The sequence below is a fragment of the Lipomyces arxii genome (assembly GCF_038497795.1).
Source record: "Lipomyces arxii strain Phaff 12-163 unplaced genomic scaffold V1512scaffold_5, whole genome shotgun sequence".
Classification (NCBI taxonomy): Eukaryota; Fungi; Ascomycota; class Lipomycetes; order Lipomycetales; family Lipomycetaceae; genus Lipomyces; species Lipomyces arxii.
The window spans coordinates 273,206-296,888 of record NW_027117704.1 but is presented as its reverse complement, the minus strand read 5'-3'; the positions used below and the strand labels follow the sequence as shown (position 1 = coordinate 296,888).

Below are 23,683 nucleotides of genomic sequence, written 5' to 3'. Positions count from 1 at the left end.
TTGATGGTGAACAAAGTTACGTCAGACTCGACTCAGCTGCCGTACGCATATTACGACCTTAAGTTTGTGTGTCCGCCAATTTCGGAAAAGCGTCAAGTTGGACTCAATCTCGGCGAAGTTTTACGTGGTGACCGAATTGCAGAGTCAGATTACGATCTTCACATGTTACAGGATGTTGAATGTGCTCAACTGTGTGAAGTGACGATTGATCAATCTGATATTCAGCGGGCAGCAACGTTAATTCGAAATTCCTATGTTGTTGAATGGTTTGGGCTCAAGAAGACATATTGAAAACATAATACTTACTGCCAAAGGATCGTTGATAATCTTCCTGGTGCGACATCGTATATGTCAATGGACAAGAAACGTAAATACTATGCTTCAGGGTTCAAGCTTGGGTCTTACGAGAATGACGTATAGTATTTCTGGTTCTATGATGTGTGTGAGAACTAACTGTACAGGTTGCGTATATCAATAATCATGTTGAGATTATTATACGATACCAACGCGACGAGGTCGATCCTGAGCAGTATTTAGTGGTTGCATTTGAAGTGTATCCCAAATCGTACGTTCATTGTTTTTATTTGATTAATACTATAATAACTGTAAACAGTGTTAGTTCACCCGCACATTGTACAAAGAAATTTTCGTCTGCAAGACCACTTGCACTTGACCCGAATGAAGAGTCGGTTACCATTTCCTACTCGTACTCGGTTTACTACAAGGAAGATAACGATATCAAATACTCTAACCGTTGGGATTTGTACTTTTTAAACAGTACTGACTCTGACAAGATTCATTGGCTTGCTATTGTAAACTCTTTAGTGATTGCAGGCTTTTTAACTATGGTGGTGGGGATCATCATGCTACGCACATTGTCTCGAGATATCCAAAGTTACAATCAAGAGACGCAAGGGGAGGATGATAAGGATATTCCTGATGATGTCAGTGGATGGAAGCTTGTTCACGGCGATGTGTTCAGGCCACCTGTACACAAAGGAGTGCTGGCCTCGCTTATTGGTGCTGGCGTTCAGATGTTTGTCATGGCGTTTGCTCTCATGGGTAAGTCATCACGTTTTAGCTGATGTCGTTTTGCTGACATTTAATATAGCGTTCGCAGCTATTGGTGTTTTTGGGCCGGGGTACAGAGGAGGATTTTTAAGTTTTGCGCTATTCCTGTTTGCGTTTGCAGGGTATGTGGAGATTTACGTCATGATTTCTCGCTAGTGTATGGCTCTAACGGCGAGTAGAGTATTTTCAGGGTACTTCAGCTCACAATTGTACAAGTCGTTTAAAGGTGAAAAGTGGCTGAAGAATGCGCTGAGGGTAAGAACTTTCCAATAAGATCGAACTCAACGCATGTTGCTAACAAATTGTGTTAGACGTCCATGCTTGTCCCAGGAGTACTACTAGGATTTCTATTCGTCATCAACTTTTTCTCATGGGGCAAATCATCGTCGTCGGCTATTCCGCTTGGGACGTTGATTGCGCTGCTGTGTATGTGGCTATTTATTTTGGTGCCGCTCGTTGTTGTCGGTGCGTGGTTTGGGTTTAAGAGGCGGGCTATCGAGCCACCGGTGCGCATCAAGCAGATTGCTCGCCAGATTCCTCCGCGACCATGGTACATGTCGCTGAAATTTGCGGTTGTGTTTGGCGGTGCTATTCCGTTTGCGGTTATTTTGATTGAACTGCTGTTTATTTTGAAGTCAGTCTGGCAGGACAAGACCGGGTATTATTACATGTACGGATTTTTGGGATTAACTTTCTGGATCTTAATGGTCATTGTTAGCGAGATTTCAGTAGTGACGACATACTTTCAACTCTGTGCGGAAGATTACAATTGGTGGTGGCGGTCATTTTTGGTTGGTACAGGGTCTTCATTTTGGATTTTTGGGTACTCAGTGTGGTATTACTTTGCCAAGCTTCAATTGTCTGGTTTTGTGGCCGGATTGATGTTTTTCCTGTACTCGTTGATTGCGTGCGTGGTGTATGCGCTGTGTACAGGAACGGTAAGTTTTCTAGCTTCGTATTTGTTTGTGCACAGGATATACTTAGCGGTGAAGACCGATTAAGTGGGAAGGCTTAATAGCAGTGATCTATGACGTAACTGTTTTTAAATGATGAGCTTGGTATTCAACGGTTCTCGGGGTTCGAATTATTTCTAAATGGCCGAAGAACAAATATGAATGAGCAAGAACGAGCAAGAACGAGCAAGAACGAGCAAGAATGAGTAAGAATGAACGAGACAAAGCTGGGTCATACAAATGAGAATATTAAGATTTGGACAAGTTACACAGAAAAATAAGGTTCTGTCGTTTGGGAAGAGTCATTCTTTAAAGCTTAAACCTTAATTGACTTTTTTAATGAGACAGATACGTATACCTCAAGTTAAATTACCTGAACTGGGTTTTAATTATCTCTGCACAGGGACACTTTGGTGAACGCCATTTTGTACGTCCCCCCACCGCCTCAGTGAAATTTATTCGGAACTGCTGCCGATAAGGTTAGGGAGCGTGTATTGCTCTTACGCTTTGTACTTCCTCGGTCTAGTGAGTCACTGGATACCGAGCGTTGTACCTGGTGCCTGGCATTGAGGAAGAATGTTAAATATATTTTGGTCTGCCCTTGTTTGTCTACAAGAACCCAATTCAAGACAACTGTAGATACAATGCCATCATCATTACGTTCAATCCGGTCGAGTTCGTCGGTGGGAACAACAGCTACTTCGGAAACTACAGACACAGCAATTACTTCTTCTTCGTCCGGGTCATCAGGATTACTGTCGCGATTAAGTCGAACTTTTTCCCGTTCACCAGTGACAGTTCAGATTGAAAACAAAAAGGACTATTACTGTGTAGGAGATTGCTTGTCGGGCACAGTCACAATTGCACCTACACGCGACCAGTCGTTTTCTGGAGTCTTTGTGTCATTGGAGGGTTTAGCAAAGACTATTAACGACCGTGCTACAGGCAGACTCAATGTAACAAGCAATGTAAGATATTTGCTTTCATAAGGAACTCTGGTGAATAACATGTTGATGTAGTTTTTAAAGATGTCAGATGCAATTCCGGCGGCAGACTTTCCTTCACCCCGAGTTTTTTTGGCTGGCCAGTCATACTCATACAAGTTTTCGTTCGTGCTGCCGGAATATCTGCTAGACACTGAATGCCGTCAATTTGCAAGCCATCGGCAACTTCCTCCATCGCTAGGCGACCCATTACTGTCGAATGTCAAAGACTGCGCGCCCGACATGGCACGGATCACGTACCGAGTTGTGTGCCGGGTGCTGTATGCGAAGCAGGACGGCCAGCGCAGGGGCGTCGCGTTTTCGTCAGAAACGCCAATCACGGTCGTGGCAGCGTACATGCCGGACTTGTCTACTTTGCCTCACCATCATTATAAAAATCAGGAAGTCAGTGTCATTGACGGTTTCACGCGCTTTTATCGTACTTCAAAAACACTCAAAAAAGGCTTTCTTGGGAGAAGTAGTGCAGCGTCAGGCACTATTGGACTAGAAGCTTCAATTTTGAAGCCATTCGTTTATCAGACGCAGGATTCTGCACCAATGCTGCTATCTTTATCATACCAGGCAGATGATTCAAGTAAAGAGATTGAACCGCCTAAGATTGAGTCGATAACTGCGCGGTTGAAGGTATTCACGTACTATACTTCAGACCCGCTGACATATGTTCCTACGCCAGACTCTCGCCAGATTGATCCGTTATTGGGTCTCTATTCAGAGTCATATATGCTCGGCAACAGTTCCTGTTCGACTTCAAGGGAAGATGGCAAATCACCATGGGTCAAAGAGTCACGGTTGCATTACTCTTATAATAGTACGATTGAGCTGAATTTACCAAATAACCGTGTGCTGCCACCCAACTTCTGGTGTTGTCTGGTTGGCCGCCAGTACGAGGCCGAAGTCACTGTCAAATTTTCCGGAAACGGCGGTAACAGTGTGTCCTTGAGAATGCCGATTGAGATCACGATCAGCAAGATTGCGGACGAAGTCTTGAGACAGAGTCTGGCGCAGGACTCCGGGTCCGCGCGCGACGAGACCGGGCCCGATGACCCTGTGCTTGATACGGTGGACGCGTGGGCTGCTCCGCAAAACACAACCTCCTCTTCTGCAGCTACTACTGACGCGGCGTCCGATATTAGTGCTGCGCCGACTGGCGCCCGAAGACAGGCTTGGTCTGTTCGCTGCGAAAGAACTATATCTGACACACAGTCGTGCCAAAATTTTACGCTCGGGACGCTTCCTGCCGCTGTTTTGGCTTTGTGATTTAACGTTTTGTGGTTTTAAATGAAATGAGTCTGTGCAAATCCTTTGATTTTTAAGTATATTTCGATTTTATTGTGCATTGAGGGTCAATTTGGGTGGTAAAATAACGGCTGTAGAGTTTGGGAATAAGTTAATTTGCACTTAGTTTTTATATGATTTGGTCCTTTGAATGATTTTATTTTTACATGCTTTAATTTGAATAATAAAATCTATATTATCTAATATACTGCCATTTTTATTTGCTGGATGAAATGTACAATTAAAAGTCAGACGCCTCCTTTCCTTGATATATCCGTCCCAATATTATATACGGCTACAACACAACACTGAACGACAAATTTTGAGAAAACGAATTCCTTTTCTTACCACACCAGCGTGTCCTTGCCCTCTACCGACTTCAAAGGTTGCACATTCGACACTCCGGCGTCCGGCAACCTAAAAGCGGCGTCGTCGTCGGGGCTGGTGCCATGTTCATCCGAGTGCTGAATAGGAACAACGACTGTCCGACCGAACTCGGCCGCAAACACCGCGTTTTGCATGTCGTGAGCGGCGGCATACTCGTCGAGTTTGATCCGGGGTTCGAGGAAGTACTCGTCCGACATGACGAAAGTGCCCCAGTGCACGCCGAGCAGTCGTCGTGCACCCAGGTCGCGCATGATGTTCATCGCGTCTGGCGGGCTCGAGTGGATTGGTCTCAGATGGAACTCGGGACAATATGCGCCGACGGGGAGAAGTGCAATTTCGCAGCCGGTGCCGTATACCTGCGCAATGCTTGTGAACATGGTGGTAGAGTACCCAGTGTCGCCGGCGTGGAACACCATTGGCCGTCCGTTGTGTAGAATCATAAACGAGCACCAGAGCGACGCGTTGCAGTCGAACAAATGTCGACCAGACCAGTGCTGCATGGATTAGACCGATTGAATCGTAAAATAAAAAAGCTTACCATTGCAGGTGTACAAGCAATCTCCCAATCGTCACGGTCTCGACCCGGAAACGAGATCTTGTCCCACCACTTCATTTCAGTGACTCGATAAATTCCCCTTCGAGCTAAAAACGGCCGGACGCCAATTGGAACAATCCACATGGCTGAGTTTCCAATTTTCGCAACAGTTGAGGCTTCAAAATGGTCAGGATGATTGTGCGACACAATGACATAGTCGGCCGGAGGGAGATCTTCGAGCGCACAGGGACCCACCACCAATCTCTGTGGACCAACGTACTTGTTTACTAAACTATTTCTGCAACCAGTTAGGTGTTATAGTTGCGAACAAATGCCATGCATACCCGAAAATAGGATCTGTAATGATGTTGATGCCGCCGCATTGCACAAACATGCAACTTTGTCCAATCCACGTAACTGTTATGCGCTCGTCTCGAGACGGAATACCTTCTGGAGTAGCGGTTGATCCGTCTACCGCAGGCGAGTGAGAGGCACTGCTAGTGGTATTACTGCTAGTGTCCGACATAAAATGTGTCTCTTGCGTGGGCATGCTCGGGGTCGCAGTTACATATCGCTGGCTGATTGGGGTCCATGACTCTGTAAGTGAGTCGAGAGGTATATTAGAAGAAGACCCGGTATCAGACGAGTAGTAAATTGCAGATGTGACAGAGCTTGTGAGTCCGGCTGGGGACGCGTTACCGGATAGGAGCATGTCCTGATTACTTTCAGTTTTAGCGACTGCTGATCCGGCAGCGAGGGGTGACAATTCGAACAGAAGTTCAAAGTCGGGCCGGTACACAGGTATTAACTCATTAAGCAATGATCGATCGCGAGGGATCCCGCCGCGAGGAGTAAACCGCAAAATCTCGTAGAATTTCCAAAAGATAAACTCAAAGATGCCTTGCTCTCTGTATTCTGGAAACGGATTTGAGAATCGACCAGCAACAATCATGACACCATATTGTTCTTCCGGAGATGAATCTTGCAAGCTAAGAAATGTCAGTACTTAATTGCAATAGTGAAATGTGATAAGCTGACGTTTCTAAATCTCCAGTTTGTTTTGCCTTTACTGCTCTTGCTTTTCTGCGACTAATGGTGGTAGACCTGACAGTAATAATGTAGCCGTAATATATTGAATACAGCGTAATAGCTAAGATTCCCACGTTTGCTTTTGTTCCCATGTCTTGTTGAATCGAGTCGGAGAATAGAGAAGCTAATAATTTTTTCGTAAACTCTTACTAAACTAAAGAAGTATTTGATATCTGAAGAAGTCTAAATGATTAAATAAATAAACTTTGAAAATAATAATTTATTAGTGATTGCGAGTATTTAAAGAGATGGTTGTGAAGTATGAATTGAATGATGATCAATAATGTGAAGGTCTGGCTCTTCGGACGGAGAAAGCGATGGCGCATACGTCGCTCGGCTCAGGGGTTGAACTTACTGCTGTCAAAGTACTCTCTTGAACTGAGTATGTCAAGTAATTCTTATGTAATTTACTGTTACTAATAAGTAACGTTTTTATAATAATGACATCTATATTAAAACACAATTAAATCTGATATATTATGTTTAGTTATAGTATAACACAAGTCAAGAGGTTTCAACCTGGCTGGAATATCTACTGAATACTCACCAACGCAGATCAGACGCCCCAGTATGCACGAGAAAGTATGCGTATTATTCAACACATTAAAATGATTGCATTTTTCATACTTTTTTATTATCGAAACGACCTCATTCACGTCAAATTCAACCGGACACGCGTATTGTATATACATCACGTGATGGGTTAGGGTATGTAATATTGATTTTACACCAAATCGGGTTAGATTAAATAAGGAGATCATCACGAATTCACGTTGTTTAATTTCTGTATAGCCAACAACTGCGTGGTAGAAAGACAATTGATACCGAAAGTAATATTTTACAATATAAATTAACAGAAGAAATGGTTCAAACGAAACGAGCAAAGTCGAAAGTTAGTGGGACGCCGATTGCGAAGCAGGCAAGGCTTACTGATAGTTTTCGACAAGTCAAGAGAGCAGACGCAAAGAGCAAGAAGGATGGAAAGAAAAGCACAGAAGAGATTGAGCGAGCTGTTTCACAGGAATTACCTTTTTCAAGTGCAGACAAGGAGCAAGAGGACAGTGAAGAGGTTGACTCTCAGAATGAGCTCTCATATACTACAACTGCTGTACCAAGCGAGAGTGAATCATTACCTGAACCAGAAGTGCATCCTCCATTAAACTTGAAAGATAAAAGTTATGTCAGTTACCTTAATACGGTCAGAGAGTTGGACATAGCAGATTCAAGTAAGGAATATTAGTCAAGAGATATGAAGTACAACTAATGGAATTTAGTACATCAAAAAGGACTGTCGACTGTTGAGAAGATTTTAAAGCATTTTGATTTGACCGACACTTATGGACCAACAGTAGGAATGACAAGATTACAAAGATGGAATCGAGCAGACAAGTTGGGATTGAATCCACCTGATTTAGTATTTCAAATCCTCAACACGAACGAAGGAAGGAACCAGACTAAACTGAAACAAGGATATTTGTATGGACAATTATGAGAATTATATTTGAATTGCTTTTATTTGGTTTTTTGGTGTTAATCAAGCAGTTTAAATTAAGCGGTTTAAATCGTATGGTTTATAATTATATATATATATGGGATGGGGCTAGGGTTTGTATGTAGCGTTCGCCATTGTTAATAGAGACAGGATATGTTCTAGACCAGATAAAAGATCGGAATCCTTCAAAATAAAACGTCTTTATAATTCAGATATTGAAACCATTCAGTTTTCCTTATTCTATTGTGTTTGTTTCAAGTGACTGTAGTTTGTTTACGTTGTTCGAGCCACGCGCATTTAAGTCTGGTTAACCCTCATTCCGAACTCAGCGTATCCAAAAAAAGGTCGCTCACTTTCCGTACTCTACACATACTGATCATCAGCCATCCATAGTCTCTTCAGTCACGTTTCAACATAATACGCAAAATTACAGCTACAGTTTAATCATTGAATGCAAAAGAAAGACTGTAATTTCGGATCTCCTTTAAATACAATCTGATCTTTCCATAACAGCTGGCTTAGTATTATATAGCGTTGCAAAAATGTCATCTGGACAGGTGGTGGAAGATATCCACAGGAAAATTGAGCGTGAGAGGACGCTGATTAAGGGCGCGAGGTTGATGCAGAAAAATACTGGCAATCAAGATGTCAAGAACAGATTGGAGTCCGAGATCAATGAATCTCAGAGCAATATCTCTTATTTGGAAACAAAACTTAGAGGTTTGAGTCTAAACTCGCAAACTACAGAGTAGGTCTCTTGTTTATTGTTAGCAACTTAGAGTCATTGACACTTATTTTCAGTTCACGGCAAACACAATCAAATGGCCAATTCTCATCAGCTCAGGTGGCGGCTTTAAACGACACCTCCTCACCTATGAATCCAGCTACAGGTCAAGGCTCGCATTCTAGACCTACTTACTCTGATCTTGGTACGGGTGTGATTTTATTCTTGTAAAATCCAATAAAGTTAACTTTATAGATTTGATTAAGACCGGCTCTCCTTATCTCGGCCCTCGAATCCAACGCATGCTGCAACAGCTTGAATTTAAACTCTCGCTTGAGATGAAGTTTAAAGAAGGATTTGAAAAAATGATCAAGCTGTATAAGTGGGAGGGCGATAGCAGGAACCAGATTCCAGCTGAAAGTCAACAGGTGGAAAATAGTCGCAAAATTCAGCTGCTGGAACGAGCATTAAAACGGTATCAGGACATGCGGGTCCTTAGTGACGATGATATGAGAGGTATCTATTTATGCAATTTTTGAGTGGTTTCATTTTAATTGTAGTAGATGATAGCAGCAGTCTCGACATGCGCAACTTACGACCGCAGCTTAGTGGCAAGTTGAAAATTACCATTGTCGCCGTTGACGCACTTGATCATGCGCCGACGCAGAGACACAAATCACCAGAAACATTTGTGTCTGTCAAAGTCGATGATTTGGTGAAAAAAACAACCAAGATGTCGAAAAGCGACAAGTGGAACGATACATTAGAACTTGACGTGATCAAGGGCAACGAAGTTGAAGTCACAGTCTATGATCGATCAGGCTCGGCCGATGTTCCTATCGGTATCATGTGGATGCGAATTTCAGATATAGCGGAGGAGATGCGTAAGAAAAAAGCCGAGTATGAATTTGAGCACGCGAATCGGCACTGGGTTCCTGCCGACCAGACTGAAGTTGATGGACAGGACACCTTTGGGATGATGTCCTCTGCGAGTGGATCAAACGGAAGCAGCGGGCAGCGGACGAAAATACCAAACGGCGCCAGCGCCTTGATGCCTGAGTTCATCAGCCAGGATCATTTCTTTGTTGATTCTTGGTTTGTGCTTGAGCCCACAGGCCGGATTAAGATTAAGGTTAGTTTCATTAAGGATAATATCAACAGGCAGCCGATGAAATTGGGACTGGGCCGTCAAGGCGCTATTCGACAGAGGAAAGAGGCGGTGCATGAGATGTACGGCCATAAGTTTGTGCAGCAGCAGTTTTACAATGTCATGCGGTGCGCATTTTGCGGAGAGTTGCTGAAGTACTCGAGTGGTTATCAATGCGAAGATTGCAGATATACTTGTCACAAGAAATGTTACGCTAAGGTTGTGACAAAGTGTATCTCCAAGTCTAGCGCCGAAACTGATCCGAACGAGGAGAAAATCAACTCACGAATTCCACATCGGTTTGTACAGTTTAACAACATTAGCGCGAATTGGTGTTGTCATTGCGGATACATGCTTCCATTGCTCAAGAGGAATGCGTGCAAGTGTACAGGTACGGCTCAATCTGTTGTGTGCAAGAGATTACATTTACTGACAATTGTAGATTGCGGATTGACATGTCATGCGGACTGTGTGCATTTGGTGCCTGACTTTTGTGGAATGTCGATGGAGACAGCAAGCAAGATTTTGGAAACCATTAGACAGCAGTCTCAAAAGCCCACACCGGCCAAGATTGATGCTAGCCATCCTCCTACAATGGACCGACCGGACATGGTGTCCAGGTTGCGACCGACCCCGTCTTTGTCATCTCCGGCTTCGTCTCAGCAGACTTTGCACGACAATTCGAGTTCGCCGCCGGCAAGGACGGAACGACAGATCGAGCGGCAGCAGTTAGAAGCTAACCCGTACCGTTTGCCATCAGTCATGTCGCCAACGCATGGACCACGAACTTCGTCGATTGTATCTACCCCGGCAGCGGCAGCTGCTGCAGCGACCGCTATGGGGAGACCAACGCAGGTCGACCCGTACAAACAGCAGCAGCACACGACCTCGCCAAATGCGCAGAGAGGAGCTCGCGGATCGTATGAGTATCCGTCAATGCAGCCGTCGAACGTACCAAATTTTCCTACTAATGCAAGACCTGCAGTTCCAGAAGCAGTAGTGCAACAGACACGACAGAATAGAATGAGTTATAATCCTGCTCAGCCGGAGACAGTCAATGCTGTGCCGTCTACACCGTCTACACCGTCGACACCGTCTACACCATCGACACCGTCAGCGCCAAGAGTGCCGCGAAAGCCTCTGAACAGCTCAAGCCAGGCGTCCTTACGACCTGATTCAGTTCAGACCAAATTGGCAAAGGCTGGACCGCGCGAGAAGGTTGGACTGGATAAGTTTAATTTCCTGTCTGTGCTTGGAAAGGGCAATTTTGGCAAAGTCATGCTGGCCGAGGCTAAGCAGAGCAAGCATCTGTATGCGATCAAAGTATTGAAGAAGGATTACATCTTGCAGAACGATGAGGTTGAGAACACGCGATCAGAAAAGCGGGTGTTTTTGATTGCAAACCAGGAACGACATCCATTTTTGCTGAATTTGCATTCTTGTTTCCAAACAGAGACGCGGGTGTATTTCGTGATGGAGTACATTAGTGGTGGAGATTTGATGTGGCATATTCAAAAGAAACAATTCACGGAACGGCAGGCGCAGTTTTATGCCGCCGAGATTTGTTTGGGCCTGAAATATTTTCATGATTGCGGTGTGATCTACCGAGATTTGAAGCTTGATAACATTTTGCTTGGACTGGATGGGCATGTCAAGATAGCAGATTATGGATTGTGCAAGGAGAACATGTGGCATGGAAGCACGACGTCGACATTCTGTGGAACACCGGAGTTGATGGCGCCGGAAATCCTTCTTGACCAGCGGTATGGCCGGGCAGTTGATTGGTGGGCGTTTGGAGTGTTACTTTACCAGATGCTATTGAGTCAAAGCCCGTTTCGGGGCGGAGACGAGCAGGAAATCTTTGGGTCGATCATTAATGATGAGCCGTTGTACCCGATTCACATGAAGCGGAATTCGGTGTCGATTCTGCAGCAGTTGTTGACACGAGATGTTCAGCGACGACTTGGGTCAAGCGTGAATGACGCTAAGGATGTCATGTCGCATCCGTATTTTGCAGATATCAATTGGGACGATGTTTATCACAAGCGAGTGGTGCCACCGTATGTGCCGCAGATTGAGTCGCCTACAGATACGAGAAACTTTGATCAGGAATTTACAAACGAGATGCCGGTTCTAACGCCTGTGCAAACTGTACTTGAACGAGAAGCGCAGGAGCAATTTCGAGGGTTTAGTTATACTCAAGCTGAGCCATTATGAGAAGTAAGGTACTAATAATGAGGAGTTTTTTTTTAATGAATAAATTATATGTGATTTGATGACGATGATTGAAAAGAGAGTATTTGTAAGTGAAATATAGAAAATACTGATTGAATATTAGAAAAAAACAAAAATAGACTGCGGATAATTTAATTAGCATGAAATTTAGTTAATTGAATTGTAGATAAAATAATATAGAGTTTACCAGACTTTGAGGTTGACAGGTATTTTTTTTTGTGTGCGATGTGAATTAGTATGACGGAACGCTCATCAAAGTTTGGGATGAGATGAGATGGAGCCGTGCATAGATAGAATTTAGGGATATAAACGAATGTTATTAGATTGGATAAGCATAGATATGAATATATTTTACTGAATTGTATATTATATATATATATATTATATGTAATATTAGACTATATATTACATAATAAAAAATATACCTTATCATGATGATCATCACCAATCCAACAAAAACAACAGCGTACGTTTGCATAACAGACATTTTGAAAATAACCCCCCAAAGAGCCTCACGCGCCGTGCACTAAATAAAGTCTATTTAAACAGGAACTAAACTTTATTTGTTATATTGAACTGATCTACGACCTCGTGTCTCAATGTCCCGCTTAAATACAGCTATCGGATTTATGGTAAAGCTTTTTTACAGTTTTTATTTTTTTCTTCTTAATTGTTCACAAATGTTAAAAATTAAAGAAAGACTGCTATTTATTTTCTTTTTATTTGCTTTGTTTAATCAAAAGTTTGAACTTCCGGATAACCGATTATAAAACCTAAGCGCTAAACCCTGATAGTGTCTGAACTTTAATTCTTTACTTTTGTACTACCGTGTACTACGTTGTGCTACTCCATAGAATGGTTATCCTCCCAAACTCAGCTCTCGTTTGTTTCTCCTACAACGACGACTTCTACTACTACTATAACAAAGGCGACTGGTGCTAATTATTCTATCTGACAATCTCTTCACAGTCTTTCTTTTCGTTATTGTAACTTTCTTTATAACAATTGGTTTCGAATGAGACTGATACTTAACAATGTCTGGTCGTGATCTCATCAATGTAAGATTCTCTCTGTATCCATGCCTGCGTCTCTCTAACTCGTCAAGATCGTTCATGACTTAAGGAATCTGGAATCTACAAATTACAATTATCTTTTAGTCGCTGTCGCCCCAGATCATCCGTCAAAAGCATACGTTATAGCCTCAAAACCACTCGAACCTGTACTGCCATCTGTCTTCCCAATCGAGTCTTCCAATAGATTGCTCACTACTCTCGCTCAATCGGCACATCATTCTCACACTCCAACTCTACCAGACATATCTCCTCTGGTACTTGAGGACACTTTTTCAGAAACTAGAGAACTTGGTCCGCTGCTGATTGATACTCAAATACCCCAGCACATCATACCTTACCACTCCGATTCCCCGCCCAATCTTCCCGATCCGGCTCAAGAAGACCTCTCTCCGTCTTCGTCCGCTTCCTCGACCGTCAGACAGTCCGCATCGCCAAAATCATACACTCAGCCGAAATGGAGTTTTAATGCTGGTACTCCACCCCCTGAAGAATTCCTGTCCCAAGCTCAACGAGACCGCCCACCACCGTTTCAAATCCATATCAGAGAACAGCTACCGTCTCCGCGCCGGGCAGCAGATGGCCACACTGAATATCTTCCGCTCGTCATTGACGACAGAAATGCCGTGACCGCATTTTTGGAAGCAAAGTTTAGGCAATTACAGCAGTTGGCATGCAAAGTCGTTGCAAAAGCATGGATCAAAGTCATTGAACCAAAGAAACAATCAAACCACCCTTACAACAAGGGCGATGAGTTTAAACCTGACTGGTGGCCATCTCAGGCTCGGCATAAAGAACCTGACCATTTAATGAAACCCGAACGTTTGATTTTACTTATCAGTATGCTACGATGCCGTCGGGTCGAGATATCACAACTGCGAAGCTCAACCGTCGAGTGCGCGGTCTCTATTCCGGCGGACAAGATGGAAGTTCTTGAGGAAATTTATTACGTGGCCGAAATGGAAGAACGCGCGGCCGATAGCAAGTCAGGCACAGATTCAGCGGACAATGCGTCTGCGGTCTGGACAATCGCACCGGAGAAGCCCGGAAAGTCTATTCAGGCCGCCGCCGCAGCTGCGGTTCTAGCTTCGTCCAGGTCATTGTCTGCTCTTGCGTCACGGACGCCCGACAGTCAAAGTCAAAGCACAAGCACAAGCCCGAAACGGAATAGTTCTGTGGTGGAGGATGACGTACCGATCGACCTTAGCCAGATGCAACGCATGCACCAGCAACCGAACAATCCCCATTTTTACAAGCGCACTCGGAAATCTCCCGTCATGCCTCAGACTGCGTCACACATGGTCCACGACCAACCGATGCTCGATAACCAAGTTGATCATCAGTTCGTGCGGTATAATCAAATGCCTGCATCCACAGGTCTGACACCGCTAGAGTACAGCTCTCGAGATCAACAGTCTCTCAATGACTTTCAGTTTTCGTTTAACCAGTCACAACTTCAACGAAGGTATACTACTGGCACGGTTGCCATGATACCGGATACTGAGCCCCATACTCCAGTCTTCAGCACATTTTCTGTTCCCCGGCGGCATTCTCAACAAATAGACGCGTCCTCAAACCAAATATACACCGCGACCATGGCTGGTTTAGCCGAGTCTCAATATGAGATGCACCCGTCAGCATCAAATATGGAGTTTGTGCACATGTCCCAGGCACCAAAGGCCTATAACAACCCGCTCCGAATCGCACAGCCGGACATGGTAATGGATGACCAAATGCCATTTAACCCGGATGTGCAAACCATGGCCGAATTTGCCGCCAGCTTTGGCACAGTCCAGGCTTCGTCCATTTAATACCCCTTTTCTTTTTTTATATATTTGTTAGGTCAACTGCGTTTGAAATAGATTCATACATGTCAAATGTAGTAAAGTGTTACAGACAGAATTTTAATGAATTGATATAAGGGGGTTTGACCAAACATGACGGTTTATCTTTTTTTTTTTTTACTTTCCGTTGAATTTTTCGTTTGTCTTTTCATGTTTATACGGTACTTTGTGTGGGTTTGTAAACGCATCTAATAAAACACTAGTAAGTTTAAGTTAAAGTTACGGATTGAAACCTTAAATGTATGTGTCTGACCTTGACACTGTGCTAGCCCTATCCCTTGCTTTACACCAGTCTGTGGGGGAAGCAGTGAATGCAAGCGGGGAAATTAATGGAATGCCGTTCAAGTGTGATTTGTACGTTATTTAATCAGATACCACGCCTTTGATTGATCTTGACCATTGAGTAGGACAGAAGAAATAAAGGGTCAAGGATGACGTGTATGGCAATCTATAAAGTTTCGCCAGGAGAAGCACATTTATTCCGAGCGCATAGGACTACTACTGACCCATATCCATCTGCTCGAAAAACTTATAACAATTACGTATTTATATCATATAAAGTGTAAAAAAATGAATATGGAGGTAAATCGGATCAATGTTGATAAAGACTTGTTGATGGATCGTATGAAAGTGGGACAGGGGGCAATCAAGACTGCGGCACGACCAGGATCGATCAGAAAGCGGAGGAAATCGTCGTCCGAGTCGGTGTCATCTGTTGAGCAAGTACCGGACTCAGAGTATGATGGCGAGTCTGTCCAGGATGAGAAGAGCGAGTATAAGCCAGAAGGAGAAGCAGCAGTGTACCTGCCGATTGTGTTCGCGCTGTGTCCTGCGTTCGTAGGGATGGTTTTTGATGGAGGTAGCCAGGCTGTGACTGATCTCCTGCTGCTGAGCATTATGGGCCTGTATCTGCATTGGCTAGTCAAAGCACCATACGAGTGGTATAGGGACGCGAGAGTGCATGCTGTCAGGCTGGAAATGTATCCCTGTACTTACGACGAGGAACGTGTTCGTGTCACGCGAGAGAGGGCCATATCGAATTTGGCGAGAACAGAATTGGCGTCTGTGTTTGCGTGCTTTCTCGGCCCGCTTGCCGGCGGAGTGATGCTGCATGTTGTAAGAGGACAGTTGCGTTCAGGCGGGAGCGGATTGGTATCGGATTTCAACATTACGCTGTTTGTATTGAGCGCGGGAGTGCGCGGCGTGCTGGTCGCGTCCGAGTACGTCCAGCACAGGACCAGCGTACTTCACCAAGTCGTGCGGACACAGCCGCTGTCAAAAGTTGAGATTCTCGAGTTGAAAATGCAGAATCTTGAGCTCCGAGTAGATGGCGTTGAGGATGAACATGCGCTGGACGAGCCTCATTTACGATCTGATGTTGATGCACTGACGCGTGAGTGTTTTTTTTCTTCTTTAAATTGTGGGCTCGTGGGTTTTGACAGTGGACAGGAACCATGCGACGATACGAGCGACAGCAGGCCGAAATGATGGCGTTTTTCAACGGGAAGTTACATGATTTGGATTCGAAGCTAGACCGGCACCCAACCAGAACCGGGGGTTCAAACAACGCATCGGTCAAATCTGTGTACCCGTCGTCTTTGTTTACTCGCAAGAAGTACGGTTCAATTCAAAACCTCGTAGGATTAATATCGTGGGGGATTTACTTGCCTTGGACTACCGTCATGCGTGTATTGGGAGTACCATCTTGGCTTTTTTCCAAGATGCGTCTATAGACTATGTAACAATAAATTGTATACGAGAATCATAGTTACGGCCGCCTCTTCCCCGTCTATCAATTCTATTAAAGCTGACCTAACATAAGGAACGACCCACAAAGAAAGAGCTGTTTCGAGTAAAGTTAAAATTTAAAGTTTGAAGATTGGCTGGCAGTGGCACAAAACGACGCATAAGCGGGAAGCCTCATGAAAGTTTAAACCTCAAGGACCCGCATCTCGGATTTTTTTTTTTGGGTTAGAGCCAGACTTAAACGCAGTTGAGTCATATTATTACTGGAAAAATTGCTGTATATTATCAAACATCTTGAAGTTTGATCTAATTGAGCGTCTATAAAAAAAATGTCGGCAGAATCTACTCCTACTATAAACCAAAGAACTTCAGGTACCCCACGTCCACCAATGTCTTCTACAGTATCAGCAGCTCCTACATCATTCACTTTGAAGGCCGGTCTGGCTCAGATGTTGAAAGGTAATTATAAAAGAATGAGATTGATTTAGAGATGACTAACGAGAATCAAAGGCGGTGTCATTATGGAGTATGTGAATTTGTAGCGTGACTGCATGAGGTTGACTAACGATTCGTTTAAAGCGTCGTCAACGCCGAGCAAGCCATTATTGCTGAACGTGCAGGTGCATGTGCGGTTATGGCGCTGGAGCGTGTGCCAGCAGATATTCGCGCAGAAGGTGGTGTTGCTCGTATGAGTGACCCAAAGATGATCAAGGAGATCATTGACGCGTATGCATGAGTCGTATAGTCAAGAATTTTACTGATTGATCATTTTAGAGTTTCTATTCCTGGTATGATTTTAATTGATCTGACAACGGATCGTATGTTTTGTTGACTAGAATTAGTCATGGCCAAGTGCCGAATTGGACATTTTGTCGAGGCCCAGATTCTTGAAGCCCTTGGTGTGGATTACATTGACGAGTCTGGTATGTCATGATGAGTTGTCCGATATCGTGTTCATGCTTACAAGTCGGAAAGAGGTTCTTACACCTGCAGATCAAGTTTACCACATCACCAAGCACAACTACAAAGTTCCATTTGTGTGCGGATGCCGAAATTTGGGTGAAGCTCTCCGTCGTATTAGCGAGGGTGCTGCCATGAGTACGTGTAATGTCTTTGTTACTTCACAAAAACCTAATAGTCATAGTCCGTACTAAGGGTGAGGCTGGTACAGGAGATGTGACTGAAGCAGTTAAGCATATCCGTACCGTCAACCAGGAAATCAAAAAAGCTTCCGCGCTCTCAGACGAGGAACTGTACGTCTACGCTAAGGAACTTGGAGTGTCGTACCATTTACTGAAGGAGACTGCTAAGCGTGGCCGTCTGAGCGTCGTCAACTTTGCTGCGTACGTAACTTGAAAGGATTGTTAAGCAACATGCGCTAATGATTTCAGTGGCGGTGTCGCTACGCCCGCAGACGCTGCCATGTGTATGCAACTCGGCTGCGACGGTGTATTTGTTGGTTCAGGTATTTTCCTCGGCAGCAACCCCGAGAAGCGTGCGCGAGCAATTGTGCAAGCCGTGACTCATTTTAACGTACGTATCTCTCAATTGACATGGATTTTCATTGTTCTAACGAGTGTTTTCCCTTTTTAGGACCCCAAGGTTTTGGCTGAAGTTAGCACCGATCTGGGACCAGCAATGGTTGGCCGAACAGTTGAGAGCTTAAAGGCTAGCGAGAAGATGTCTGGCCGTGGATGGTAAATGTAAGCCTTTGATAGGTTAATAATGGGTTTAGATTTGTATGAATGATTGTAATGATGCATTTAATTGTTAATTTATCTAATCATAAAGCCATTATGATGCAAGTAAATTTACATGTTATTTGAATACCTAAAGGAGTAAATGAGTAAAGTATCGGGTACAAGACCCTCTAATGAAAATCTGACGTCAGTGAGTTAGCAGTCACGGTCCAATAGTAATAAACCCTAGCAGTAGGGTATAGAATTTACCCACCACAAACACTCGTGACTGGCTGGTGCGCTCGGGAGCGTGAGAGTGTCGTATAACAATCAGACATCGTCGCACTCTTTCTCTTTCTCTTCTTTTCCTTCACCAACAATCTCGTATTCTTTTTGAATTCTTCTTTTTCTTTCTAAAGTTTCGACTTTTTTTTTAAAAAAGAACATCATTCAGGTATGTTTAAATCCTGATTCAATTGATTCAAAGTCAAGTTACTAATGTTTATTATAGGATGCGCGCTAAATGGGTATGCCAGGACTGAATGGGAATCAATTCGATCTGATCAAACTAACTATTCAAACAGAGGAAGAAGAGAGTTAGAAGACTGAAGAGAAAGCGCCGGAAAGTCCGCGCCAGATCGTGAGTGATTCTGCGTTGAAATGGATGATGCCTTTGGTGCTAACAGTTGATGTAGCAAGTAAACGATTTCAGTGTCAGGGTACTAGTACCTTGAATTGTTAGATTGTGTTTTTTTGTTTTTTTTTGTAACACAATCTATTGTTTTTTTTTATGTTTTAAATGAGAAATATCAATCGTAGAATATTTCCTATTTGATAAAGTAAATCAGATTGTCTGTTTAAGCTTTGAAGCCGCATGTTTAGAGTTCAGGGGTGAACTATAAAAAAACTAGAAAATTTTGGTACACATCTACGTTTGACCGAGGAGTTTACTTTCCATATTACATTTAAAATATGCCTGAAGAAATTACAAAAGAGAAGAAGAGGAAACACAGTCATATAGGAAAAGATAAAGACAAGAAACAGCACAAACGGACCAAATCCAATACTGTAGATGCAGTCGACAAAGGTGATGGAAGTGTGAATGTCAAGCTCGAGACTGAAGTTACGCCGTTTCTGGGTCAGCTTTCTGTTTGGTTTTAAATAAAGATGAGTCTGACTGGTGCTAGCTACGTTCCCTGGTGTCAGTGTGCCGGAAGATACAAAGTTCCAGGCGTACAAAGGAGCGAAAGAGCATTATATCGTCTATGGGCAAACTGAACGGATGGAATACGAGGGACGAAATGATCCAGATGAGGATTTGTATGTCGGAGTACTCTTTTATGAGTAAATGACTAATAACCGTAGATATTACGTTGGAGTTTACGATCCTGTCACAAAGACGGTTGAGTTGATGCACGCGCCAGTCATGCCTACCACCAGAACCATAAAGGCGTACAAGAAGAAAGTTATTGCCGATGTCAAACAAGCCAACGTTCAAGTGCGTGTTTTACCTTTTGTTTAATGAGTTTATGTACTAACAATTATGCAGTCGAGATTACAACGAAACGCACTCGGTGAAGCGTTTGGAACGAAGAAAGCCAAGCGTGTCATTAGCGAGCTCGAACGCAACAGAATTGAGGCCGACAAACTCGAGTCGTACGCCGAGTCGATTGTCGATAATATCAAGACCGCGACCGAGAACTTGCCGTCGGCGGAAGTACTCAAGCAGCAGCAGTCGGATGAGAGGCCGATTCCGCCCTGCGTTGAGACCGCGACCGAACTCGACGGGATTTACCCCATTTACAGCATTGTGCCGAAAGATGAGTTTAATGCAATTAAAGTCAGCCCAATTTTTAGAGAGAAGGACGTGGCGAAGAAGGCCGCGCTGCTGCCGTTCAAGACGTCAGAGTATATCAATGACCGGATAGCGAAAATCGACAATGAGAACCAGTTGCCTAAGTTGAAGTTGCTGTACTATGTTTCACTACTGATTGGTTTCTACAACAACAGAAGGATGTCCAGTAAGAAACTGTTGCTCCAGAAACTCAATTATCCGGCTGAGACGCTGGTCAACGGACTGATAGACCGGTTTACGGATGTCAAAGTTGGTAAATTTGGAAAAGAAAAAGACGCTTCGTGAGTATTGAATGTGCATTTGACGTACAACGTACTAACGGTCAAGATTTGTCATCACACCTAGGCTAGAGGATAAACTACTATGTTATCTTTTTGCAGCTTGCCTCAGAATCGACGAGTACATGGTCGAGACACCTGTGCTTGCAAACGAGCTTTCATTACGACCCATCAAGTGAGTTTTACTACTATACTACACAATATAAATGCTGATTACATTCAGAGCACAAGAACTTTTCAAGGCACTTGGCTGTAAAATCAAGGCATGCACTGCTACTCAGAAACAAGTACTGGGACTGTCTAACGCGGAAGCAGCAAACTATAAACTCGCAGTACTGTCTCTGCCGTTCAAATTGCCTGAAGTTGCTAGACGGAGGAGAACTGCTCAGTCAAGAAGATGATGTATCACAGGACTCAAAAGCATGGTTGACTTCAATCCATTTACTTTTTTTTTTTTATTGTTCATAAATATCTTACATGCCCAAAAGCCCATTCACATCGGACAACGCAGCTTTCAGTTCCGAGTCATTGCCATCGGGCGATGCGAGTTCAAGTCCAAGCTCGTAAGCAGCTTTGGCTTCTTGTAGTCGTCCCATGCTCTGTAAACACTTTCCTTTTCGATAATGCGCTTTTCCAAACGACCGTTTCAAAAATATTGCCGCGTCCGCATCGACAATGGCTTCACCCCATGAGTTCATTGACATATACGTCTGTGCCCTGTTCGAGTACAGCACCGAGAGCTCTTCTCTGGCGTAGGCAGCTGCTTCCCATGGAGCTCGCTTGAGCGCCATTTCAATCGCCAACGAATACATTTTAATTGCGTCCGGAAACTGGTTCTTCTTATACATTGCGTTGCCAGACTCTTTCAACTTCTTGACTTGCTCACTCAATCGGCCATTGATCTGGTTCGGCGCGAGAGGGACATCGGCGTTGAGTGAAATCAGGTCTCGATAGGTTGTGTTGAGCTCCTGGATCTCTTTTACTCGTTCGGGTGAGAGCTCGTTTTTGGCTAAATCAATGTGCTTAGTGACTTCGTCAAACACGATTGTTAATGGTGTTTCCTCCATTGCTTTGAACTGAAATCCCTGATTGATGTCTGGTTTACTGCCAGGTGGTCGAAATCATTTACTAGTTTTTGAGCCGCGCGTAGGTTTGAACGCGCCGAGCCACATCGCGTCGCGTTTATTCGATATCAACGAAGTGTAGAGGACTACGAATAGGCAAATAAACAATGTCGTTCAAGACGTTTGTTGAGGGAATGCACATGAAATCAGGAACTCAGCATTCGACGCAGCTGCTGATGGAAGTAGAAGAAATTGTAAGGCAAGCTGACGAGCACATTGATCGTGATGTATTGATTGATCTGTAGCCACCAACGTCGTCTGTTGCCTCTAGGGAAGAAGCGTGCGGAAGAGTTGCAACTTTGCTGATGCGTACTACGACTGACGAGAAACGTGGGTTTGCTTTCATTTTCTGGGGACGTACGAGATGCTGAGACTGATGTAGTGATTCCAATCTACAGAGGCAAGCAAGTGCGTGTAGGGCGGAAACCGATCTGGTCTGTGTACTGTATACTTCTGGAGCTGTGGATCTGATACAGGGCTTAGTGAGGAAGTGGTATTGCATTCGGTCGTGTCAAACCTTCACTTCACGGTTTATGTGGTCATGTTTGACGACGCTAGTCAGCCGCTGGTGTACTGCTGGGACAACAGTCGTAACGGCACGTACCATAACGGCAGGATCATTGGCACCGGCAACCGCGTGCTTTTAACTGACGGGGACTTGATTGGTCGGTTTTTGGAGGAATGTCGTTGTGCTGGACTGACCATTGGCAGAAATCCGACACGCGTGCTCGTTTATGTTTTATCAGACAAACTTGACTGCGAACGTGCCAATTGATTCAATTTTAGAGGCTGATCGTGCTGTATGTCATGTTTGCAAGAACGTGCAAAAAATCTGATGAGCCAGGTCATGGAAAATTATAATATCTCGCAACGAATTATTGGCCGGGGCACATTTGGCAAAGTATGCTACCTGCGGGCCACTTGATTGCAGTATTGACCAATTTCAGGTGTTTTTGGCTGTAGACAAGAAAACACAGAAACAATTGGCTTGCAAAGTCATTGAGACGGGCGGAAGCAAGTCACGCATGACCAAAGCGCGGACAGAGGTTGCCATTCTTGAACGGCTGTGTCACGTTAGTGAATCTGCTTTTCACCGGATGAAATGCTAATTGGAATCTAGCCTAACGTTGTGACCGTATACGACTACCATATTATTCAGGATAGAATGTACTGTGAGTTTCTAGTATGATGAATTTAACTAACGGTGGTAGATATATCTTGGAAGACCTGTGCATACTGCGATTCTGACTTGAATCTGACTGTGTTACTAATTTCACTAGGATTACTGGAGGTGACTTGTTTAGTTATTTGGTTAAGGGTGATGTATTGAGACCGGTACCGGAGGCCGAAGCACTCGTAATTGTATTTCAAATCTTAAAGGCGCTGGAGTACTTGCATAGCAAGAACGTTGCTCATCGAGATTTAAAAGTGGTTTTTTATATATATTTATGAAGTAAGACTAATGATTTAGCTTGACAACATTCTTTTGGTTTCTCAGCAAGCAGGGTCACGCATTGTGCTGGTCGACTTTGGGATTTCTAAATACGTCGACGGTCAACGACGGATGACAACAGTGGTGGGCACCCCAGAGTTTTCAGCGCCGGAAGTTGGGTTTGCGGATGTCCACAAAGGTAGGTCTCGTCGCGGGTACGACATTAAGTGCGATATCTGGAGCCTCGGCGTCGTGCTGCACATTCTCTTGTCTGGCATTTCGCCGTTCTACGACACGAGCGAGAAGCCGTCTAAGATTGCGAGGAACGCGAGAGAGTGTCAATTGAATATGACCGGTCCGGCATGGCGTCATATCAGCCTGAACGGTAAGATTTACTTTTAGCATTGTCTGTCTGTTAGATTCTTACCGTCTAGCCAAGGACCTTGTCAGCCAACTGATCGCGGTTGACCCGGAAGAACGGCTTTCTGTCACGCAGTGCTTGTCACACCCTTGGATCAGTATGCATATGGCCGATCTGCAGACGATTTACGACACCAAGATCACGGCGGACTGGAAAGTGCCTGGACATAAAGTTGCGGAGAACGATAGCATGTCTGGTGTTTACAGGTTTGTGAATGGGACTGATGGTGTATGAGACTGCGCTTACTAATTGACTTGCTGTTTTACGGTTGATTCGAAGATTGCTGAATTTGTGTGCCTATAATCTGACTGGTTTAGCTGCT

The 23,683-nt window shown here is 44.1% G+C and overlaps 11 protein-coding genes across 11 annotated transcripts; 9 read left to right on the top strand and 2 right to left on the bottom strand.

Annotated features, from left to right (window-relative positions):
• Nucleotides 1-3: 3 nt before the first annotated feature.
• Nucleotides 4-2,072, top strand: V1512DRAFT_205662 (uncharacterized protein; the record flags this gene model as incomplete). Its single annotated transcript, XM_066913364.1, has 7 exons — nt 4-266; nt 315-414; nt 462-565; nt 614-1,062; nt 1,112-1,193; nt 1,251-1,326; nt 1,383-2,072. 7 exons carry the CDS (start codon nt 4-6, stop codon nt 2,070-2,072), a joined length of 1,764 nt encoding a protein of 587 aa, XP_066772143.1.
• A 355-nt stretch (nt 2,073-2,427) lies between these two features.
• On the top strand, nt 2,428-4,567 carry V1512DRAFT_261146 (uncharacterized protein). Its single transcript, XM_066916009.1, has 2 exons — nt 2,428-2,992; nt 3,044-4,567. The coding sequence occupies exons 1-2, from the start codon at nt 2,669-2,671 to the stop codon at nt 4,283-4,285; spliced, it is 1,566 nt and encodes a 521-aa protein (XP_066772142.1). The 5' UTR covers nt 2,428-2,668; the 3' UTR covers nt 4,286-4,567.
• Nucleotides 4,475-6,620, bottom strand: V1512DRAFT_261144 (beta-lactamase superfamily domain-containing protein). The gene is made up of 4 exons (XM_066916008.1): nt 6,264-6,620; nt 5,570-6,214; nt 5,229-5,523; nt 4,475-5,184 (listed from the first exon to the last, which is right to left on the bottom strand). The coding sequence occupies exons 1-4, from the start codon at nt 6,404-6,406 to the stop codon at nt 4,648-4,650; spliced, it is 1,620 nt and encodes a 539-aa protein (XP_066772141.1). The 5' UTR covers nt 6,407-6,620; the 3' UTR covers nt 4,475-4,647.
• A 455-nt stretch (nt 6,621-7,075) lies between these two features.
• V1512DRAFT_261143 (DNA polymerase delta, subunit 4) lies at nt 7,076-8,025 on the top strand. Its single transcript, XM_066916007.1, has 2 exons — nt 7,076-7,540; nt 7,589-8,025. The coding sequence occupies exons 1-2, from the start codon at nt 7,177-7,179 to the stop codon at nt 7,804-7,806; spliced, it is 582 nt and encodes a 193-aa protein (XP_066772140.1). The 5' UTR covers nt 7,076-7,176; the 3' UTR covers nt 7,807-8,025.
• Nucleotides 8,026-8,348: 323 nt separating this feature from the next.
• Nucleotides 8,349-11,894, top strand: V1512DRAFT_206144 (uncharacterized protein; the record flags this gene model as incomplete). Its single annotated transcript, XM_066913376.1, has 6 exons — nt 8,349-8,554; nt 8,578-8,735; nt 8,786-9,046; nt 9,094-10,068; nt 10,120-10,420; nt 10,523-11,894. The coding sequence occupies 6 exons, from the start codon at nt 8,349-8,351 to the stop codon at nt 11,892-11,894; spliced, it is 3,273 nt and encodes a 1,090-aa protein (XP_066772139.1).
• Nucleotides 11,895-12,589: 695 nt separating this feature from the next.
• V1512DRAFT_261141 (uncharacterized protein) lies at nt 12,590-15,038 on the top strand. The gene is made up of 2 exons (XM_066916006.1): nt 12,590-12,970; nt 13,018-15,038. Exons 1-2 carry the CDS (start codon nt 12,947-12,949, stop codon nt 14,791-14,793), a joined length of 1,800 nt encoding a protein of 599 aa, XP_066772138.1. The 5' UTR covers nt 12,590-12,946; the 3' UTR covers nt 14,794-15,038.
• Nucleotides 15,039-15,053: 15 nt separating this feature from the next.
• On the top strand, nt 15,054-16,593 carry V1512DRAFT_261136 (uncharacterized protein). Its single transcript, XM_066916005.1, has 3 exons — nt 15,054-15,180; nt 15,234-16,219; nt 16,276-16,593. Exons 2-3 carry the CDS (start codon nt 15,397-15,399, stop codon nt 16,557-16,559), a joined length of 1,107 nt encoding a protein of 368 aa, XP_066772137.1. The 5' UTR covers nt 15,054-15,180; nt 15,234-15,396; the 3' UTR covers nt 16,560-16,593.
• An 84-nt stretch (nt 16,594-16,677) lies between these two features.
• Nucleotides 16,678-18,382, top strand: V1512DRAFT_261134 (SOR/SNZ family-domain-containing protein). Its single transcript, XM_066916004.1, has 9 exons — nt 16,678-17,031; nt 17,083-17,098; nt 17,152-17,298; nt 17,347-17,360; nt 17,415-17,495; nt 17,548-17,670; nt 17,717-17,915; nt 17,964-18,105; nt 18,166-18,382. The coding sequence occupies exons 1-9, from the start codon at nt 16,902-16,904 to the stop codon at nt 18,271-18,273; spliced, it is 960 nt and encodes a 319-aa protein (XP_066772136.1). The 5' UTR covers nt 16,678-16,901; the 3' UTR covers nt 18,274-18,382.
• Nucleotides 18,383-19,165: 783 nt separating this feature from the next.
• On the top strand, nt 19,166-20,839 carry V1512DRAFT_290566 (RNA polymerase I associated factor, A49-like protein). Its single transcript, XM_066918219.1, has 6 exons — nt 19,166-19,389; nt 19,439-19,571; nt 19,617-19,749; nt 19,801-20,387; nt 20,434-20,559; nt 20,608-20,839. The coding sequence occupies exons 1-6, from the start codon at nt 19,224-19,226 to the stop codon at nt 20,783-20,785; spliced, it is 1,323 nt and encodes a 440-aa protein (XP_066772135.1). The 5' UTR covers nt 19,166-19,223; the 3' UTR covers nt 20,786-20,839.
• Nucleotides 20,386-21,492, bottom strand: V1512DRAFT_290565 (TPR-like protein). The gene has a single exon (XM_066918218.1). The coding sequence runs from the start codon at nt 21,449-21,451 to the stop codon at nt 20,858-20,860; it is 594 nt and encodes a 197-aa protein (XP_066772134.1). The 5' UTR covers nt 21,452-21,492; the 3' UTR covers nt 20,386-20,857.
• A 156-nt stretch (nt 21,493-21,648) lies between these two features.
• V1512DRAFT_206256 (kinase-like domain-containing protein) lies at nt 21,649-23,595 on the top strand (the record flags this gene model as incomplete). Its single annotated transcript, XM_066913380.1, has 12 exons — nt 21,649-21,702; nt 21,754-21,838; nt 21,891-21,942; nt 21,992-22,173; nt 22,220-22,308; nt 22,353-22,409; nt 22,456-22,581; nt 22,629-22,675; nt 22,720-22,737; nt 22,789-22,936; nt 22,980-23,325; nt 23,375-23,595. 12 exons carry the CDS (start codon nt 21,649-21,651, stop codon nt 23,593-23,595), a joined length of 1,425 nt encoding a protein of 474 aa, XP_066772133.1.
• Nucleotides 23,596-23,683: the final 88 nt, after the last annotated feature.

Coding starts and splice junctions, on each gene's coding strand:
- V1512DRAFT_261146 (XM_066916009.1), top strand. CDS start 2,669: ATGCCATCATCATTACGTTCAATCCGGTCGAGTTCGTCGGTGGGAACA. Junction 2,993..3,043: donor GACTCAATGTAACAAGCAAT/GTAAGATATTTG, acceptor ATGTTGATGTAG/TTTTTAAAGATGTCAGATGC.
- V1512DRAFT_261144 (XM_066916008.1), bottom strand. CDS start 6,406: ATGGGAACAAAAGCAAACGTGGGAATCTTAGCTATTACGCTGTATTCA. Junction 6,215..6,263: donor CAAACTGGAGATTTAGAAAC/GTCAGCTTATCA, acceptor GACATTTCTTAG/CTTGCAAGATTCATCTCCGG. Junction 5,185..5,228: donor TTGCTTGTACACCTGCAATG/GTAAGCTTTTTT, acceptor TAATCCATGCAG/CACTGGTCTGGTCGACATTT.
- V1512DRAFT_261143 (XM_066916007.1), top strand. CDS start 7,177: ATGGTTCAAACGAAACGAGCAAAGTCGAAAGTTAGTGGGACGCCGATT. Junction 7,541..7,588: donor GTTGGACATAGCAGATTCAA/GTAAGGAATATT, acceptor AATGGAATTTAG/TACATCAAAAAGGACTGTCG.
- V1512DRAFT_261141 (XM_066916006.1), top strand. CDS start 12,947: ATGTCTGGTCGTGATCTCATCAAT. Junction 12,971..13,017: donor CTGGTCGTGATCTCATCAAT/GTAAGATTCTCT, acceptor TAACTCGTCAAG/ATCGTTCATGACTTAAGGAA.
- V1512DRAFT_261136 (XM_066916005.1), top strand. CDS start 15,397: ATGAATATGGAGGTAAATCGGATCAATGTTGATAAAGACTTGTTGATG. Junction 16,220..16,275: donor TGATGTTGATGCACTGACGC/GTGAGTGTTTTT, acceptor GACAGTGGACAG/GAACCATGCGACGATACGAG.
- V1512DRAFT_261134 (XM_066916004.1), top strand. CDS start 16,902: ATGTCGGCAGAATCTACTCCTACTATAAACCAAAGAACTTCAGGTACC. Junction 17,671..17,716: donor TAGCGAGGGTGCTGCCATGA/GTACGTGTAATG, acceptor TAATAGTCATAG/TCCGTACTAAGGGTGAGGCT. Junction 18,106..18,165: donor AAGCCGTGACTCATTTTAAC/GTACGTATCTCT, acceptor TTCCCTTTTTAG/GACCCCAAGGTTTTGGCTGA.
- V1512DRAFT_290566 (XM_066918219.1), top strand. CDS start 19,224: ATGCCTGAAGAAATTACAAAAGAGAAGAAGAGGAAACACAGTCATATA. Junction 19,572..19,616: donor AATGATCCAGATGAGGATTT/GTATGTCGGAGT, acceptor TAATAACCGTAG/ATATTACGTTGGAGTTTACG. Junction 20,388..20,433: donor GGAAAAGAAAAAGACGCTTC/GTGAGTATTGAA, acceptor CTAACGGTCAAG/ATTTGTCATCACACCTAGGC.
- V1512DRAFT_290565 (XM_066918218.1), bottom strand. CDS start 21,451: ATGGAGGAAACACCATTAACAATCGTGTTTGACGAAGTCACTAAGCAC.